Source organism: Pleurodeles waltl, chromosome 6 (assembly GCF_031143425.1).
Source record: "Pleurodeles waltl isolate 20211129_DDA chromosome 6, aPleWal1.hap1.20221129, whole genome shotgun sequence".
Taxonomy (NCBI): Eukaryota; Metazoa; Chordata; class Amphibia; order Caudata; family Salamandridae; genus Pleurodeles; species Pleurodeles waltl.
The window spans coordinates 514,757,538-514,777,060 of record NC_090445.1 but is presented as its reverse complement, the minus strand read 5'-3'; the positions used below and the strand labels follow the sequence as shown (position 1 = coordinate 514,777,060).

The 19,523-nt window shown below is 40.3% G+C and overlaps 1 protein-coding gene across 1 annotated transcript in view; it reads left to right on the top strand.

The window, feature by feature from the left end:
* ST7L (suppression of tumorigenicity 7 like) overlaps positions 1-19,523 on the top strand; it is a 782,219-nt gene that overhangs the window by 694,586 nt on the left and 68,110 nt on the right. The window contains exon 14 of the mRNA XM_069238668.1: positions 19,051-19,190. Within this exon, the coding sequence (XP_069094769.1) occupies positions 19,051-19,190 (140 nt within the window). The remainder of the gene's footprint in view (positions 1-19,050; positions 19,191-19,523) is intronic.

Below are 19,523 nucleotides of genomic sequence, written 5' to 3'. Positions count from 1 at the left end.
TAGCTAAAAAACAAAATATATAAATATATATATGTTGTAACTATTTTTTGTTGCTCCTTTACCTTCAAGTAACTGCATATAAACTGTGGCACACTTTTAGTTAAAATAGAATGCTAGTTAAACTAATCAGTGGGAACTGCACTGAGTTATGGTATGAAACCTATGTCGGTTAATGTGAGAACTGCAGATGTGTGTGTGTTTAACCAGTGAGTTACAGATTGGAATCCTTGTTGGTGCAGTGAGTAATAGTGGCTTGTGTATTTTATTGCTCCGAGGTCCCAGCCTGTGACAGAAAGCACTGTTTATATGTAAGTCATTATATTTTTTTAAACACGCATTGCATACAGTATACAATAGGCTGCCAGAAAATGTACAAAAAGATCTAGGTCTAAGATAAAAAAGTGCTTTCAAAATATAGTTTTTAGTAATACGTAGATTTTATCTAGTGCAAACATTATTTATAACTGCCCATTAAAAGCTCACATTCCAAAGTTAATCTTGTAACACCTTTGCAGTACCCTAAAAAAAGAACAAATATTTGTCATCACAAAGCTTACAGTAACTCCATCAATAAAGCCAATACCGCCTTCCAAGCAATATGTACATTTACAGATTGACCAATTGCACACGTTTGCATTTCATTCAGGCAGCAGGCCAGGTTTGGTAAAAAGTCTTGTTTCTCGTTTAGCTGTCTTCTTTCCTCCCTCCACTTCACAACACAGATCACTCCCTCCCACTTCAGCTGAGGCATCTCCTCTTTCAACCATTCAATGATGGTTGTCTTTTAACAAAAAGTAGGAGAGCTATTTTTGTTAAATTAAAAAAAAATAAAATAAAAAAAAAAAAAAAACATATGGGCAGATAGATCATGCTCCACAAACCCCACCCACGTTGACCTCTGCAGCCAACCCATATACCTAAAACAAGCCAGACCTATTGGATTTGCTATTGTTTTTAGCTGTATTAGATAAAGTAATAATAACAACAATGTTCTTGTGAATAATTAGAATTGTTTCAATTCTGAAGATGCAAGACTCTGAAGTAAATGGTCTAAGGAAGGAGTTGGTGGTCTTAGAAGTATAAACAGGAAGTGCATTTCTGACATGGAATAGCTTAACGGTTTTTACAGTTGTAGTCCAGACATGGATCAATCAGTGTTTTTCGCTTGTTAACCTCTCAGCTGCTGGGCCTTTCCCCCTCCCCCCCAGTGCTGAGCCCTTTTTTGGCTATTTGGGGTAGTTCGCGCTTAGGCCTTCATAACTTTTTGTTCACATAAGCTATCCACGCCAAATTTGTGTCCTTTTTTTCCAACATCCTAGGGATTCTAATGGTACCCAGAGTTTGTGGTTTCCCCTGGAGGAGACCAAGAAATTAGCCAAAATACAGTGAAAATACGTTTAAAAAAAAAAAAAAAATTGAAAAAAGGGCTGCCGAAGAAGGCTTGTGTTTTTTTCTCTGAAAATGGCATCAACAAAGGGTTTCTGGTGCTAAAATCACCATCTTCCCACCTTACAGGAACGGGCAGACTTAAATCAGAAAACCACATTTTTCAACACAATTTTGGCATTTTACTGGGACATACCCCATTTTTACTATTTTTGGTGCTTTCAGCCTCCTTCCAGTTAGTGACAGGAATGGGTGTGAAACCAATGCTGGATCCCGGAAAGCTAAACATTTCTGAAAAGTAGACAAAATTCTGAATCCAGCAAGAGGTCATTTGTGTAGATCCTACAAGGTTTTCCTACAGAAAATAACAGCTGAAATAAAAAAATATTGAAAGTGAGCTGAAATAAAACAGCCATTTTTCTCCACGTTTTACTCTGTAACTTTTTCCTGCAATGTCAGATTTTTTAAAGCAATATACCATTACGTGTGCTGGACTCTTTCAATTGCGAGGATATATAGGGCTTGTAGGTTCATCAAGATCCCTAGGTACCCAGAGCCAATAAATGAGGTGCACCTTGCAATGGGTTTTCATTCTATACCGGGTATACAGCAATTCATTTGCTGAAATATAAAGAGTGAAAAATAGGTATCAAGAAAACCTTTGTATTTCCAAAATGGGCATAAGATAAGGTGTTGCGAAGCAGTGGTTATTTGCACATCTCTGAATTCCGGGGTGCCCATACTAGCATGTGAATTACAGGCCATTTCTCAAATAGACGCCTTTTTTTACACACTGTCTTACATTTGGAAGGAAAAAATGTAGAGAAAGACAATGGGCAATAACACTTGTTTTGCTATTCTGTGTTCCCCACGGGCGACCCCCTGTCCATTTCTTTTTATTCTTTTTTTCTTTTTCTTTTTGAGATCCGGCATGACCTAACACACTTAAAAACCTGTGTTTCTTGATTAATGGATTAATTTTTCTGTGTTTGTTGATTAATGGATTACTTTTTTCCGCCAGTTGCACGTGTTACCATCTCTTGTTAGAAAGCTTTGATTTTTATAATATAAGCCAGTTATGCCTTTCCAATGGAAATAACCCACTTGGTGTCCATTTTAGTAATCAGCTATTTACTTGGCGGGCGTCAAGGAGTTCATAGCTTTGCAGCCATCTCTTGTTACGTGCAGCCAGAAGTCCCTGGCATATTCAGCTTTGAGTTATGGCACAGTTATTGTATTGTAATTGCGTTTATATAGAGCTTACCATTTCACTTAAATTCATCTATTAAAGCATCAGGGAATGAATGCTCTGCAGAGAAATATGTAACTTTGTTACAGATAAGTTTGAATCATGGTAAGGGTGACTTAGCCTGTGAAGTTTTTTTGTCATTTTTACACTACGACTAACATGTATATAACATCAATGCTGCAAATTGCAAGAGGCGAACAGGTGCCAGTGTGGGCCTGTGCTGTAAGTAAACCGAATTTTGTCAGGGAGGTCAGGGAGGTCATATTTCCATACTTTCATGAGGAAAAAATGGCACCTGAGAACCAACCTCAGTCTGCATTCTGAGTATTAAGGATACACCCCATATGCCATGTAAAAGCAATTGTTTATCTAGTTGTCAGGGTCGCTAAAGAACATGTATGTTGATTGCGAGAGAGTGTACTATTCATTGATCATAAGTTTGAATCCAAACAAGGGTGACTCTGCCTCTGTTATTTCTATGCATCTGTGTGCACTGAAGCATGAAGATGAGTGGATGTTACAACAGATGAGCAAAAGCCGCCATGCCAACTTTGAAGCAATTCTCAGTGTGAGAGGTGGTACAGAGCCCTGAACCCCTTAGTGTCTTACTCCCTATTGGCCTCTGAAGGGTTTGGCCATGGAAAGGGATTGTGGCTTTGTGCCAGGCAGTGCCGGAGAGAGACTCCCCTCTGTCCCCAGGTGAAAAGGCCCTGAGATGGTAGTCGATGTCCTAAGGAGGTTGCTAAACCCCCATGGACATCAGCTGTGCAGAGTGCCCATAAAGGAGTTCGAAACCCACTATCTACAGAGGTTGTCTGCTACTCTTCACTGCGTAACTTTGTGAATGGAACATTTTTGTGTGACACAGTGCAGCCATGTGAGTTGGCAGGAGTGGTGTAAAGCTGTTGATGTCGTAAGAAGACTCAGGCTAGTGTTGGAAGAAGCATGTGTTGCAGCTATCTTAAATTGGGCTTCATGTCTTCAAGGTGTTTAAGAAACCATGCTGACCATTTTAAGCTGATAACAAGTTACAGGTTTTTTTATGGGAGTTACCCAACCACTTCTTGATGTGCACCCACATTGAAGCACAAGCTTTGGGAAAGCCAGAATGCCTCACCCTTGAAAGGAGTTCGCCACCCTTTTGGGTTTACTAATGCTTGTTGTAAACTGGAAAACACTGGCCAAAAGAAAAAAATGCTTTGGTCAATGCTATAACAAATTGTCAAAAAAGTCAAAATGGCTGACACCCGGTATGATAACATGCACACTTGTCAAAACGCATTCTTGCATCACTGTGGTGGCCATTTCTAGGTTTTAATTTTAATTTACTGTTCCACGATGGTGAATTCCCATCTTGGAGTGAAAAATAGATTTATGAAAAGTAACAAGTGCACAGCAGTAGAAAGTGCATTATAGAGAAAGGAGCCTCCCAGTAGGAAATTGCTGCTGCTAAGGCCTCCAAATTAAAAAAAGATATGAGTGGTTGGGTAGAGGAGGGGGACGCTATGGGCAAGTGAAGACAACTCAGAGAGCGCAGAGTGTTGATGTGAAGGGACAGCACCACACAAGGGAGAATGTACATGCACTGAAGTGATGGAGTACAGTAAAAAAAAAAAAAACACAAGTATAGAAGTTCCTGGACTAAGCAGTGTATGTATACAACTTAGTCAGACAGAAAAATTGTAAAAGGTCTATGCTTCCACAGAGGGACAAATAGGATGATGAAAGAAAGCCGTCAAATAAGCAAGTAAATAAGATAGCCAGGGAAATAAACCAGTGGTAAACAATGGGTTCATCCGGAACTCACTGTAAATAATGGTATTGTTCATAATTGAGACTTAAAAAACAAACATTGGCAAAGGCAATATGGCTTGCCTTCCCATGAGATTACCGGTCTGTTTGGCTTTTCCAATTCTGTTTCCTGATATAGTTCTGCTTTGAAAAAAAAAAAAAAAAAACTTGCTTCCTAAATGTGAATCAACATTGTGCTAAAGCATACTTGCACATCCATAAATCGTCATGAGGCAAAGGGTATTTTATTTATTGATTTAATTTACCATTCCGTGAAGGTGTAAACCTATCTTAGAGTTGCTCTTATTTTTTTAAGTAGTTGCTTGGCAGCAAATTGCAGCTGCTGGATCCATAACAAAATATGAGATGGGGAAGAGGATCAAGGGTAAAGTGGGTGGTGGTTTTATAGTAGGAACGAATGAGCGGTAGGTGTGATGGAAGTGACAGAAGAACTGATTTAGAGGAACTCAAAACTGATTGGGGGGTGTAAAAGATGAATTTAGAGGTGGGAGAGGAATTTCAGTGGGAGAGCACCACACAATGGAGGGATACGAAAACATGCACTCTCTTGGAGTGGTAAAAGAAAAAAGTAGTTCCCAGAATGTAAGCAGAGGAAGAATAAAAATCTTGCACTCAAAAGAATGCTAAAGAAGCTGTGCCCCAGGGGATGGACCGACACACAAAGGAAGAAAATCCTCAAATAAGACACAGTTAACGAGAAAGCTAGCCAATGGCAAGCAGTGGGCTGACTCAAAGCAAAGTCAGCATTGGTATTGTCCATAATCGGTGTTTGATATCGTACTGCTGAAAGCTGTATGTAGGCTAGACCTAAAAACACACTGCACTGAATGAAAACATCCCAGAAAGATTGAATCATGTGTCCAGCCACAAACGCTTACTGTAATTATATCAATGTGTTTGTAAATGTTTTAATATGCTAATTACCAGGTGTGATTTTTTTTTTTTGCCTCTTTATGTAGCATTTGTTTGCACAATAAAATGTTTTGTTTAAAGTACAATTATTTCAGTTCGTTTACATGTTTGAGATGAAACTCCTAGTGTTGAGTATGGTGAAAAATGATTTGCTTTGAGGATGGGGAGTGTTATTTTCAAGATGGCTTTGTGTTTATGAAATAGCATAAGCTACATGCTAGAAACAATTTAGTTTATGTTTTACAATTAAACACTATTAGGAGATAGAAAGAGAGGAACTCTTTTTGGCACATGCAAGTGGCTCTGTGTAAAGTCACAGCCAATAGCTGAAAGAGGCAAGTCAAAAAAGTTAAAAAAAAAAAAAAAAAAATTGAAAAAAATGGTTGACCGGACCCAAAGCCCATTCTAGCTGTAATTGTAAGATCAGGTCTGTTTCTCATCTGCACAGTTAAATCCCAGACCTAAAAATGAGTGATTGCTAATCATTAGTCTCTAACCAGGCGCAGCTCCTCCCCAATGGAGGAGGAGCGTCACCCCACTGGCTCAGAGCCAGCAGCTGAAAAATAAAACAATATTTAATTATTGTTTTATTTTTCAACTGCTGGCTGAGCCAGCATGTGCAGGGAGAGGTGGGGCTGGGCTGTGGGAGTGGGAGGAGGAAAGGAGTGAGTGCACTTAAGTGTGCTTGTCAGTTTGGCCAGCTGTCTTAGGTCGGCCAAACTGACATGCACACATAGGTTTCTCCAGTGCATTGTCTGCGCGACAGGCCAAGCTGCTCAGACCAATCCTGACACCGCTCTCATGCTACTTATAGCATAAGAGCAGCACCAGGATTTCGTGGGGGAGCCTGAGCTGGTATCCCAGGGACTGCTGTGACACCAGTACCATCGGGATAGGAGCGAGGCCTCCTTATTCCCCACCCTCCCACCTCCGCAAGTCTCTTGAACTGGAGGAAAGTGTAATAATGTTATTGTTTAGCCCTTAACCTCTTCACTACCCCAGTCATGGATCTCCTGATATCTTTGACCGTTTCAAAATTAGTTAACTGTAGTGTACACTCTCGGGTCATTAGACACTTCTGCTCTCCTTCTGCGAAAGAGAGAAATGGATAAAAGTGGGAAAAAAATCTCCTACACAAAAGTTCCCTTTAATATGACCCTTGCGAAATTTGCCATGCTTAGCTTATTTTGACATATTTTTTGTTTTACGACAAAGTTGTCAAACATAATGTGTCACATTTCTAAGCCAGTAAAAAATATATCTCTTGTCCATGGTCGGACACAACCTTTAATGGGCGTCTATTAGTATTTGGATTCTTCATATAAACCTATATGCTTATATACACATAAACAATTCAAAGCAAAATGAAGTTGTTAATCACCTGTATGTAGGACGGTGCACAAGTCCTAAGAAAAGAAGTGGGGGGACTAACCAAGTTAGGCAATATGCAAGTGACATCATGGCATGTGATATCACAGTGCGTGACATCACAGTGCATGGCACTGCATGTAGCATCACAGGAAGTGGCATCGCAAACCATCTCACAAGAAGTGACATCAAATCTTAAAACCTCACAGAGGTTTAGCAGGTCTACCATGATTGCATTTGAGCACATCACAATATTTAACAAATGAGAATTTATGTGGGGCGTGCACCAAAAAAGTGACACAACCCCAATGCAAATTCTGGGCCTCATCTTATACATGTATTTTTTAAATCTCCTACACAAAAGTTCCCTTTAATATGACCCTCACGAAATTTGCCATGCTTAGCTTATTTTGACATATTTTTTGTTTTTCGACAAAGTTGCCAAACATAATGTGTCACGTTTGTAAGCCAGTAAAAAATATATATCTTGTCCATGGTGCATATATATATATATATATATATATATATATATATATATAAGTGACATCATGGCATGTGATATCACAGTGCATGGCATTGCATGTAGCATCACAGGAAGTGGCATCGCAAACCATGATCTCACAAGAAGTGACATCAAATCTTAAAACCTCACACAGGTTTAGCAGGTCTACCATGATTGCATTTGAGCACATCACAATATTTAACAAATGAGAATTTGTGTGGGGCGTCCACCGAAAAAGTGACACAACCCCAATGCAAAATCTTGGCCTCAGCTTATACATTTATTTTTTAAAAACTCTGCCACAAAGAAATTGGCAACAAGGAGAAATGTGGCAATAAATCTGTTCTGCTTAATTAGTTGCAAAATCTGCATTTTAAAATATCTTATGGGGTTACGGAACCTGATCTCGTTGTGTGCCCGGTAAATTTCAGGGAATAATAATAATGGTAAATTAACTTTGGAGGGAAACACATTTTCAATGTATGATGTGTACATGTGATGTAAAATGCTCTGACGCCCTGTACTAGGGTGAGTTGCGCTATAAAGGAAATTAAAAAACAATAGTGTTATTTAAGTTATTGTTCATGCAAATACTGGAATAGACCAGTCGATCTGACATTGTTGTAGTGCATGAAAATTTCTTATAAACAGGAACTGCACTAGGCAAAAAGCATGCCTTTCTTAAGAGTCTGTGAAGTGATAACAAGCTGTGTGCCTTTGTTTCCATTCCCTTGCATTGGCATCTAGTTGTGAGGCTCAGATAGCTCCTAGGCAGGATAGTGAACAAAAGGAGGCCTGATCGCCACTTAAATTCGACCTTTGTTATGGGCCGAGCTTGAGTCTGAAATATAAAAGCTGCATCCCCGCCTGCACTTTGCTGCTGGAAAACTATAGCAGACGAGGTGCAGGACTGCTGATTGTGTCCTGGTGTCTGAAAATTACACTGGGACAATTTCAGCATATTTCAGTGGGGCCCACTTTTTGCAGGGTGGATGGCGTCCACCCTGTGAAAATAGTGGGTGGGCGTCGTGTACCCGCGTGTATCCCCCACTTGTGCCCTGATGTATGATCTTGGCACAAAGGTTTTAGGCAAGAAATGTATATCAAATAACACTTGATGTTTTCTGCATTTTTCAGCAGCCCCTCTGGACCGGTCACGTTTTGTTTTGCAGATTATATCTGACGTATGTTTTATTGAGAATGCAGATATTGTGATTTTGATGGCTGATTGTTATGACATGATGGAATGCGAGTGAGATGCTTTGAGATGATGTGCTTCAGCAGCTGGAAGGAGTGGTGTAATTCAGACATTTATTTAAAACCTCTCTTGTGCCACCCTCCAAGAGATGTTTTAGCCAACTCACCCATCTTCCTCAATGTCTGATTTCCAACTATTAACTGGGAGCCAGTCGAATCTTCATTAAGTTGACAGGAGGTGCATTATCTAAGATATTTATTGCATTTGCCAACATTATTCGCAAACAATCAGATTGCTAAATATTTTTGAACTTCAGGGTCGATCTCTGTTAAGTCTCTCTTCGGATATTCCAAGTCGGGCAAAGTGCCTTAGTATGAATGTCAGCAAGCAAATAAAATAGCAAACAGGAACCTTGAAATCCGTTTGCTAAGCTTAATAAAAGCGAAAGCACAATCGGCAAATGTATAATTTCCTATCCCAAAATACACAGTTTGAAGAAACAGCCATAGTTTTGCAATTATTCCACCGGTCGGATTAGCTTTTAAGCAAGCATATTACCTTTTGATCCTGCACATGCAGTGTCCAAACCGTTGTGTCTGCAGCTAGCCAAGAAGTTACAGTCCAATGTTGTGAGTGTTCACCAGAAACAACCATCATGCGAATGTCCTTAAGGAAGTCTTCGTAGAATAAAAAAACCTTCGCCTTTTTAGCATTGGTTTGAGCCTTGTACCCTGCTTCGTATTTTCAACAATATGGTCAACAAATTTCGATCATTGAAAGTTTTTACCAAGTAGGCAACATCATCAGTGGCATATTGTGCGACCGGCAATGTTTGCAATTGGTGCATGTAAATTTGAACCTCTGGAGTATAGTATCAGTTGGCACACTGCTGTAGTTAATTTTAAGATATTTGAACAGTCCTCTGATTTTATAGCAGGCAAACAAGATTTTATTCTTTCATTATTTGTGCCCATGGCAACGTTTGAAAAACTTGATATATAGAACACCCGCTACATCATCATACTATTATGCACACGCTTTTGTTATAGTAAGTCACTTATTGGCTTTTCAAGTTTGTTTTAATGATTGTGATGGTGAACTTCTACCCATCTCTCACGAGAAGCTAGTGGTGACATTTTTGTGTTAAAATAAATGTATATAGTTTTTAATCGATTATCTCTCATTTGGTATTAGTCTTTATCCAATCCTTTCTCAAACATTCATTTCTAGCCGTGAGAACTTAGTATACCTGTGATTCCCTGGCAAGGACTTAAAGTCCACCTCCGTAGTCAATCTTATAGAATCCACAGACCCTATTATAGAAACACATCCACATCTTTTCTATTATGGCAGATACATCATCTGTCAGAGACAGGATTAAGGGCATAGACATAGCTCTATAGCTGGACTGGGAACCCAAAGCAAATTTTGTCAGACCATCGCCACCATAGTGTACACAGTGAGCAAGCCTGACCACCACAATGAGGTGCGGGGGGTTCTTTCTTCCTCCCCCCCTAAAGAAAATTTGGAAGAAAATGGTGAAAACAGCACATTCTATACCTGTTTTTCCTTATATATTCCATTGTATTAGTTTTTAAAGCAGAGTAAATGATGACCTCTCATTGCTCCATAGCCTCAATCTCACATGTATTTCATTTGTTTTATAGCACCACTCTTACCAGCGTAGGGTGTTAGAGCACATTGCATCACACACACATACAGAGATAATCATTCATACATGTTTAAACCAGTGTGTAGAAAATGTTATATAAGATAAAGGGGACTACAATGTGTAGGATTCACATTTCATCCATACCCGTAGGCATTTTGTAAGAATGCCTGGTGTGGGGAAGTATAAATTCAGGATTCAGAACATAACACAGTAGTTAGGGTTGACTTTACTAATAAAAATCTATTTCTATCCAAACAAAACCTTTTTAGAAAAATTAGGATAATCGAATACTGGGAATGAACATAACTTTATAAACTGTACCTTGCAGGTTTCATGCAGCTGTTTAATGGCAGGTCGAATCTCACTAAAATAGATTATGATTGTAATATATGAACTGCGCAGTAGCAAAAAGATCTGACATAATATGCGCATACATTTTGGTGCTGTAATCTGCATAGTACATGTTCTTTACAGCAGGCATAACACCACAATACCTTAGGTGAGTCAAAACTGCCACTGGACAAAACCCCGATCTCTTCCCAGCACGTACATTAATCACCAGGATTAACTTGGCACTTCTATTGTTGCCTGAAAACTGTTGAATATACAAGGAACTCTGCAGTGCTTTTAAAAGTGCTGCACTGCTATGAAACCAAAACTGCACCCTCAGTAACAAAAGCGGCTCCCCTGCCCTTCAAGCCTCCCAGGGAAACGCCTGATGCCCAGTCCGGCCATGCATAGCTCCTTATGCATATTTTTCGCCTGACACTCAATGCCTTTTTAAAGTCACATTCTTCATATTCCTGATGACTGGGGCAATGCCCTCATAGGAAGCGTAAGCCTGTGAATGGTACTTAGTACCATAGGCGATGCTGGAATTGCTATTGAAGCAGTTCTGCAACTAGGTGACTGATGCTAGCAAGCTGTTAATGGGAAAAGGTCGACGGACTCAGAGTTACAAAGTGACCATATATAGGACTTCATCCTACTATACTTTCTATTGATATTCTAAAAATAACAAAAAAGTTTCCTTCCGGTGGAACACTAGTGTGCATTTTGATCTTCACGTAACTTAAACATTTTTTGTTTGTAGGTTGTTTACTAAATGCAGTTTATTGATCAACTGAATTAGGAGCGTCAATAATTAGTTTTATGTTGATTGGTTTAATTGAAAAATGGCAATTATGATTGTATTTAATATTTCAAACTGTTTTTTAAATTTAAACAGTGCACAACTCGTTTTGTGGGTATTTCGTCTAAATATCGACTCAAAAATATTGTGTTACCATAACATTGTGGGCCAGAATATTGTGACTATGAAAGTATCAAGGAAACAAAATAGAAAATGTTTTTTTTTTTTTGCATTTTTTTAAATTGTTTTATATTACAATCATAGTAACAACTACAGAGTCAGGTAGGGAAGAATAAGGTAGAAAAAGAGGTAGAGGAGGAGATCTTCATATGTTGGTGGTTTGCACAAACATTTTTCATAATTCAGCGTAAAGATTCACGTACATTTCCCAGTGGTCTGGGTTGTATTCATGGTCCAACATGTGCATTCAAGTCGAGGGATTAGCATGTTGAAGAACATGCGAAGGAAGATTGTCAGGTGTGTTTGTGGGGTTATGAGTGAGCCACTTATTCGGGACGTAGGGTTTTTTAATGATTACCATAATGAAGGATGATCAGCCATGGCCATGAGGGTTGTGGGGAAGCCCTGCAAGCCTACCACAGTTCGCAGGGTGCTGGCAGAGTACAATTATTATAACTGGTGCACAATGTCACCGTTATGTGGGTCTGTGGGGTTGCGGAATAATAACTCTACAGTCCTCCGTAAATCCTTCATGGTGGCTGAATGTCATTTTTGGCCTCAACATTCACTACAAAGATATCCAAGCTCTCAATCCCAGCAGGCCTTTCTCTCCCAGAGAGTGCAGTATGCCTGGTTCTGTCTTTGCCCACTGTAGTTGGCAATTACTGTAATGGAGCTCTTTCGTGGTGTCTGGCGTTGTCGGTGCCTTCCACTGTATTGCTATCTGTCTTTTAAACAAAATAAATGGTAAGTCAATAAACCTGTGTAGATATTTTTCCCCCTTGGCGCTAGGGCGAATTCTGAGGAGACATGATTCAGGAGTAGGGGTCAGAGAGTGATCTTTAATTTTGGCTGCCTCAGCAGTAATTGTTTGCTAAGTGCGGTGTAGTGGGGGATAGTCCCACACCATGTGGTATAACCATGCCTCAATCAGTTTACATCTTGGACGTTCAGGCACAGATACAGGGAACATGTGCTTAAAGCGCTGGGGGATAGGTATGCATGGTGTATGTAGTTGAAATGGTTGAAGCGGAATCTAGGATTGCGGGAGCCCTCTTTCACCTGTTGGAGAGCTCTCATCCATGTTTTCAGGGTTAATGGTTATGGGAAGACTGCATTCCATCTGTTGAGTGCTCCCTCCTTGGGCACGTTTGTGCCCATGATCAGAGCTTCATATAGTAGTAAAAAGGCTTGTTTCTGACCAGTGCCCGATAGCTGAGTATGGAGGATGGCCGACTGTGGTGGTTCCACATCGCCGGTACCCCAAGTGTCTCGCAGTAATTGATGAATGGCATGATACGGTAAGAAATACCCTGAGCCCATGGAAGAGGCATCCATAATGTCCTCATAAGACATAAAAGATCCTTCTTTGAAAAAGTCTCTGTCTCTGTCCAAGGGGTCAGGTCATGACTCACTTTCAAGGCAGGTTTGCCTATGAGAATCATTGGAGAATAAGGGGGAATGTGAGACTCGCCCTGCAGAAACCGGCACCAACACGCTCGAGCTGTCATCATCAAGTTATTTACTTTAAGCGAAGGGCATGTGCAGTCAGACAGCCAAGTGTACACACTGGTCCTGCCCAACCTTGCACGTACTGTCTCCCTTTCTGCACTGGGGAAATCAGTGAGCCAGCCTAGGGGCCACTGTAGTTGCATGATAGCAAAGTAAAGCTCAAAGGTGGGTGTGCCTAAACCGCCCTCCAGGAGTGGGCATTGTGTGATAGTTAGAGCCACACGACGTCGGTCCCTCCCCCACATCAGCTTCAACAGCAAGCTATTCAGTTCCCGAAGAAGCTCCTTGGGATCACAATTGCCAGTGCAGCAAAGAAGTATAACAACCTAGGAAGTATTAACATCTTAGCGATTGCCTCCTGTCCCAATGGGAATAGTGGCAGGGAGCACCAGAAGGGGAGCAAACCACGGATAGATCGAAGAGGGTGGCTTAGGGTTGCTATCTTTAAGGGCGTCCGCGGGGTGGTAGATTTGTATGTCTAAACTCTTAAAGGATTCATGGCACCATTGCTGGTGATGGTCCAGAAGAGCAGCCCTAGAGATACAGGAATCTGGATAAGGGGGCACAAACAGGTCTTTGACCAATCCACTCGGAGGCCTGAGAAGTCTCCAAAGGCATCCGGAAGAGCCATCAGACCCCATAGGGAGGTCCCGCTATTTAGTAAGTGTATCGGTGCATCATCTGCATAGAGTGACACAATATGATAAGTATCCAGTTCTTGGATCCCCCATCGCTGAGCATGTAAATGTAGGCGAGCGGACAACCCTGTCTAGTACCTCTGGAGATCAGAAAACTGACGGATATCAGTAAACCTGTTTTTACTCTGGCTATTGGGTTGGAGTATCATGTGTTTTTCCATTTCACGAATCCCGGTTTGAAGCCCTTATGACGTAAGGTTGCAAGTAGAAACTTCCAACTAAGAGTATCAAAAGCTTTTGTCAATATCTAATAAAACTGCTACCTGGTTGAACAGGGCTTGCGGGGTAACATGGATTATTCGCAAAACCCATCTAATGTTAAGAAAAGTACTATGACCCAGGATGAATCCAGACTGATCTTCATGGACTAGCGCCCTGATCAAGCGAAGGAGACTGCTGAGGATCTTACCTAAGATCCTACAGTCTATGTTAAGGGTAGATAACAGCCTGTATGAGCGCATATCCATGGGATCACATCCAGGTTTGGTTAAGACTACTATTTATGCCTCACACTGCAAATAAAGGGAGCTCACTCCGTGCCTCATTAAATACTTCTAACAAGTGCTGGGCAAGGAGCGTAGAATATGTGGGGTAATACTGAATCGGCAGTCATCCATGCCCGGCATTTTATTCAGGGCTATCTGGGTGATGACTGCTTGTAATTCTTCGAGTCAAATGGGCTCGTTGAGGTGGGCCTCCTGCAATGGGGTGAGTTGTGCCAGGGGAGATCCCCCCAGGAATGCTTCTATCTGATCAGGAGTAGGAGCTGGGTTTGCAGTGTATAGCTTGCGGTAATAGCTGCAGAAGGAGTCATTAATGGTGGTTTGCTTGGTGGCCAGAGAGCCATCCTTCAATTTAATAGCTGCAGTCGGGGGTATGCTGATGTTTTTCGCGAATGAGCCATGCCAGCAGCCTCCCCTAGCGGTAGCCCTCAGTATGTAATCCAAACAAGTGGTGTTTATAGTCATGTCTGCTGAAACAAATTTCCGTCTCTGTGTGTTTTTCGGCCATCCGTGCCTGTGGTTACCTTCTTTTTACTGCTTTTCTTAAGAATTGAAGTTTAAAGTGTTGTTTTGTATATTTTTGTTTTTTGGGGACATTTGATGGAATTTTGGGTTATGCAATTTTTTTTTTATTTCTTAATTTAATGCACTAATATTATTTGAGTTTAGTGAATCTGAACCCTGAAATATAGACTGGAGTTTCAACAATGGTGCTGGAACAGTTTTCAGAGTAGAGCTGCTGCCATCTATATAACATCACTGAAAAATCCAAGGGTCACACACAATCCAAGTACAGAAAATGAGCCACGCCTATTCAGCAAGAGAGCGGTAAAGCTATAGTATGAACCTTGTGTTGATTTTTGGAGAACACAAACACATTTTTACAGCCTGGTGTGGTAGCAAACTGTAATTTACAGATAGCACATTCTCCATTGAAATGACCACTTAGTTTGTACAGACTTGATTTACTGATAAAACTATGCATCACCAAATGATAATGTGTTGAAATCGCGTTTCAGCAAATATTTGTCATGTGCACACCACCAATAAATTGTTTTGATTTGTTTTGATCATATTCGAATCTTTGTTTCGATTACACTTCATAATTACAAAACAAGCACTCGTTTTATGCATTCATGACTCCTTATATTTTATAAATGTTTGTACAGTTAATTTCTAGGTATTTAAAATCCTACAGCATTTCCTTTACAGAAAGATTATCACAGTTCACTTTACAAAATCCTGTCACTTTGGGGTTAGACAAAGAAAACTACGGTCTGAAATGTGATTTCTGTCTCTGAATTCACAGCAAATTCACAGGATATGTGACAAAAAAATTACATTTAAAGTAATCTTTATTGTCAATTCACTGTGGGAACTCCAGCATGGGTGTGTTGGTGGTGGTGCAAACACCCCCATACCCTTACTTCCGGAACCCTTGAGTTTGAATAGTAAGTTTGACCACCGCCCCCCTGTGAGCACTTTGCCCAGTTTCTTAGAATGGAGTTTTGAATAGTAAATTTTACCTTTCTTGGTGTAGGCACTTTCCCTAATATTTCTCAGTCTGGAGTTATAATGGTTAATCCAATCTCCCCACTCCCACCATATGTGTTTTCTCTGTTGTTTGAATGGTTGTAGTTAGATTAGTGTATTTGATTTTTTTTTAAATGTGTTAATTGTTTGAATGTTTTAGATTGGAGTTTTTCATTCTGTATATTTGTTATTATGTTTCGGATTGGGAGATTGCCGGTTCGGTATTTTACGGTGAAGTGGCAATGTTCCCCTTCCATGAAAGAGATGAGTTGCCCACTTTGCTCTGAGATGAAGAAATCCATAGAGCATATTATGTTCTTTTGTCCCCAGTACCATGTCCATAGGAGGAGGGCCTGGATTCTCCTGTTATGTCACAATCTAGGTGCCACGTATTTTAGAATTTGTACTAAGAAAACTCAAATCAAATACAACACTTCCAATTGTATTTGTGGTCTCCCGGTTTTTATTATATATGAGTAGATGCAGATTGAAAGGAGTTGCCGCCCTACCATCACACCAGGATTAGGACCCTGGTTGTGCATATTGCTACTGGCTGTCACTGTGTGAATGGTGTTTTTGTTGGGCAGGGATTTGGTCCTGGTATGTATTTTATTTACTTTATGTATTGAGTTATTACGATTGATGATTTTACTTGCTGCTATTCCATGACTGATATATTAATTTGATGTATGGAATTCTTGGTTTTATGTATGTATTTTATCTATATTAGTATATTCTTGTATATTATGGATGATCAATGTTTTTATGTTTATTTTGTTCCACCCTTTTTTGGCCTTTTAGATATTTATCGAGCAGCGTTAGCATTTTTTAATGTATTGATTTGGGACAATTTTGCACTTATATGGCCAAATGGCTGTAACAAAAGATGTTATGAATAAGTAACTTAATTTATAAAAGTATATTTTTCAATTTTTTTCCAGTTATTTTTTTTTTGTATTATTTCCTTTGTATTTATTTAAGTAATATATAGTATTTAAAAAAATCTGCGTTTTTGTTACATATTCATAAAATATGTATTTTAATGCTTTAATGTTTTGAAGCATATTTTACATTGTTAAATATTATTTAATACAATATTATAGTTTTATTTACAAATTATATTTATTTGTACAGCACATTCAGTTTAATTGTCTATTAGACTTTTGTCTATTACGTTTATTTTAAAGTTACATGTATTTTTCAAAAAGTTACGTTATTGTTTAGCTGTAATTTATATTAGGTACATTTAAAATATATACATTTTATTTAACATTATTTTTGTACATTGCAGTAATGTTTATTATATTTAAATATTTCTACTTACTAATGCAATGTCATTATTTTGGTCAACAACATTTTTGTAGTAGATATTCTTTTAAATTTTATATAGCTGCTGTCTATGAAGTTTTGTGGTGATCCGTCCATGGAGGTCCCTTTTCCCATAGGGATTTTGAACGGCGATAGTGCCAAAACTATTGGACGGAATTACACTAAATTTGGCAGAAAGTTAGGTCTTGGGGAGTGACCCTTGGTTATAGGTCCACTCCCTGACATGCACAGAAACATACCCCTTTTGCCTGGTGGGCTTTGTGGCTCCCTTGTGGGGAGGGCAGATCAGGTGTAGTAACCACCATCTGCCCCCCCCCACCCCGAAAGACTCTGCCCATTTTGGAGTGGGTGCATCGGTATGCCCACTCTGGGCAGCCCCCACCCCTAGACAAAGAAAAAAATAGTCCCTGGTGCTTAGTGGGCTTTTTGCCCCCAACCCCCCACCCTATGAGGGGATAGGTCAGATGGGGGCCTATTGCCCACATCTGCCCTCCAGAGGGGCATAATGTGCTGATTTTTGGGGTTATTTTTTTTTGGGGGGGGGGATAGGTGTGGGTATTGCAATGCCCATTTTGGGCAGCCCCCACCCCTAGGTAAATAAAAAAAATCCCTGGTGCCTAGTGGGCTTTCTGCCCCCAGGTTGCAGATTGGGGACTAGACTATTGCCACCCATCTGAGGGAAGGGGGGGACAGAAAGTCTGTGCTGATTTTTTTTTTTTTTTTTTTTTTTTTCCGGCTGGGGGGGGGGTTAGAGGTGGGGGTATTGTAATGCCCATCCATTGCTGAATTAAAATTAATCCCCAGTGTCCAGTGGAGGCAGGTTGAGGGCTATTGGCTGTGTTGATGTTTTTTTTTGTGGGGCGGGGGCATTGCAATGCCCATTCTGGGCACCACCCACCCCTAGATGTATTTTAAAAAATATCTGGTGTCTCATGGGCTTTCTGCCTCCCCCGTCACCGGGCAAGGGGTGCAGAATGGGGGTTCCCGCAGAAAAGATGATCCCACTTTTGGGAGGGGTGGTGACATTACATTAGCCCTTTAGGGCAGCCCCCACCCCTAGATGTATATTTAAAATAAATCCCTGGTTTCGAGTGGGCTTTCTGCCCCCTGGGAGCAGATCAGGGCAGAAACACTGTAAATGCCCAAACAAAAACAGGGCTAGCAAAAGCCCTTGCCCAAGGGGCCGCTCCCTCTTCTGTGGTGTCTAGTAGGTGAATCCCTGCTTGGGGATCCAATAGGGAGGGGTACCATTGGAAAGGGGAGAATCTTTCCAGTGATACCTCTACCGTCTGCCTAGTTATTCAGAGGGCTGAGATAGCCCCCTGAGTACAGAGGCAGTGAAAGTGAAACGAGCCAATAGGCTCATTTCAGTTTTATTGAAATTATGTCAGCGCGCCTTGTGTGCTAATTGTCATTTCACAGAAACAAAAGAAACAACCTCAAGAGATGGATAAGCTCTCCCCCATCTCCTGAGGCTGTTTCTTTCTAAAAGAAATCTGCTTACACCAGAGTGATTTCAAGTGCAATGTGGCTGAACCGCCAGGAGCTGTCCGACGCACATAAGGAATGTAGCATCGGACGTCTCCTGGCTGTCTGATGCACAAAATGGGTTAAATAACTATGTATATAAATAACGTTCATGAAAAAACAACATGGTGGAAACCATATATGCAGATACCGAAGAAGTAATATGCTGGGCAAGAGGCATCAACGGCCATTTATGGCTCTGACACTCATGAGTCATGTGCCATCCCCACAATTAACAATGTTAATTAATAGTATTTTACAGTATCACATCTGCACATATATTGGCATATTTATGCTGAAAAGACCCCAACCATAACTTCACATTTTAGATTTCATGGGCCGGGTGGCATTGATAGCAGAAGACATGACTATTAGTTCCTATTTAGAGCATTTTTAAAGCTTGGGTTGGGATGAGCTTTTTATTGTGTGAAATGGATGTAGTAAAAATGTGGTATCAAACTGGCACGTGTTTATTGATGGGTTACAAAGTTACTTTTGTGAAATGCATCATAATTTATTGTTGTCCCTTTCTTGCAGCATTTCACGAAGTCTCCGTCTACCCAAAGAAGGAACTCCCCTTTTTCATCCATTTCACTGCTGGGCTCTGCTCCTTCACTGCAATGTTAACACTCCTTACTCACCAGTTCCCTGAACTTATGGGAATTTTTGCTAAAGCAGTAAGTAAGCCTGCATCAATAACCTTGTAAAGTTGAGTGCAGCGATTACCCTATAAACCTGAGTGGATCAGACTATAATATTTATGCCTAATCAATTTTTCTGTAATCCATCAAGAGGCCAGGGGGAGGAGGGAGGGATATTAATTCAGCACCTAGGCCTTGGCATATTTTAATCCATCAGTCAGTTTGTTTCTTTTATAACTTATTAAAGCCATGTTGTTGGTAATCGCATGTTGTCTCGTTTATTCTGTCGATGTAGTAATATGTTCACAAATGGACAGTATGAGTCCAGAAGCACTTAAAAATTACAAGGTGCAGACATTTTGCTTGATT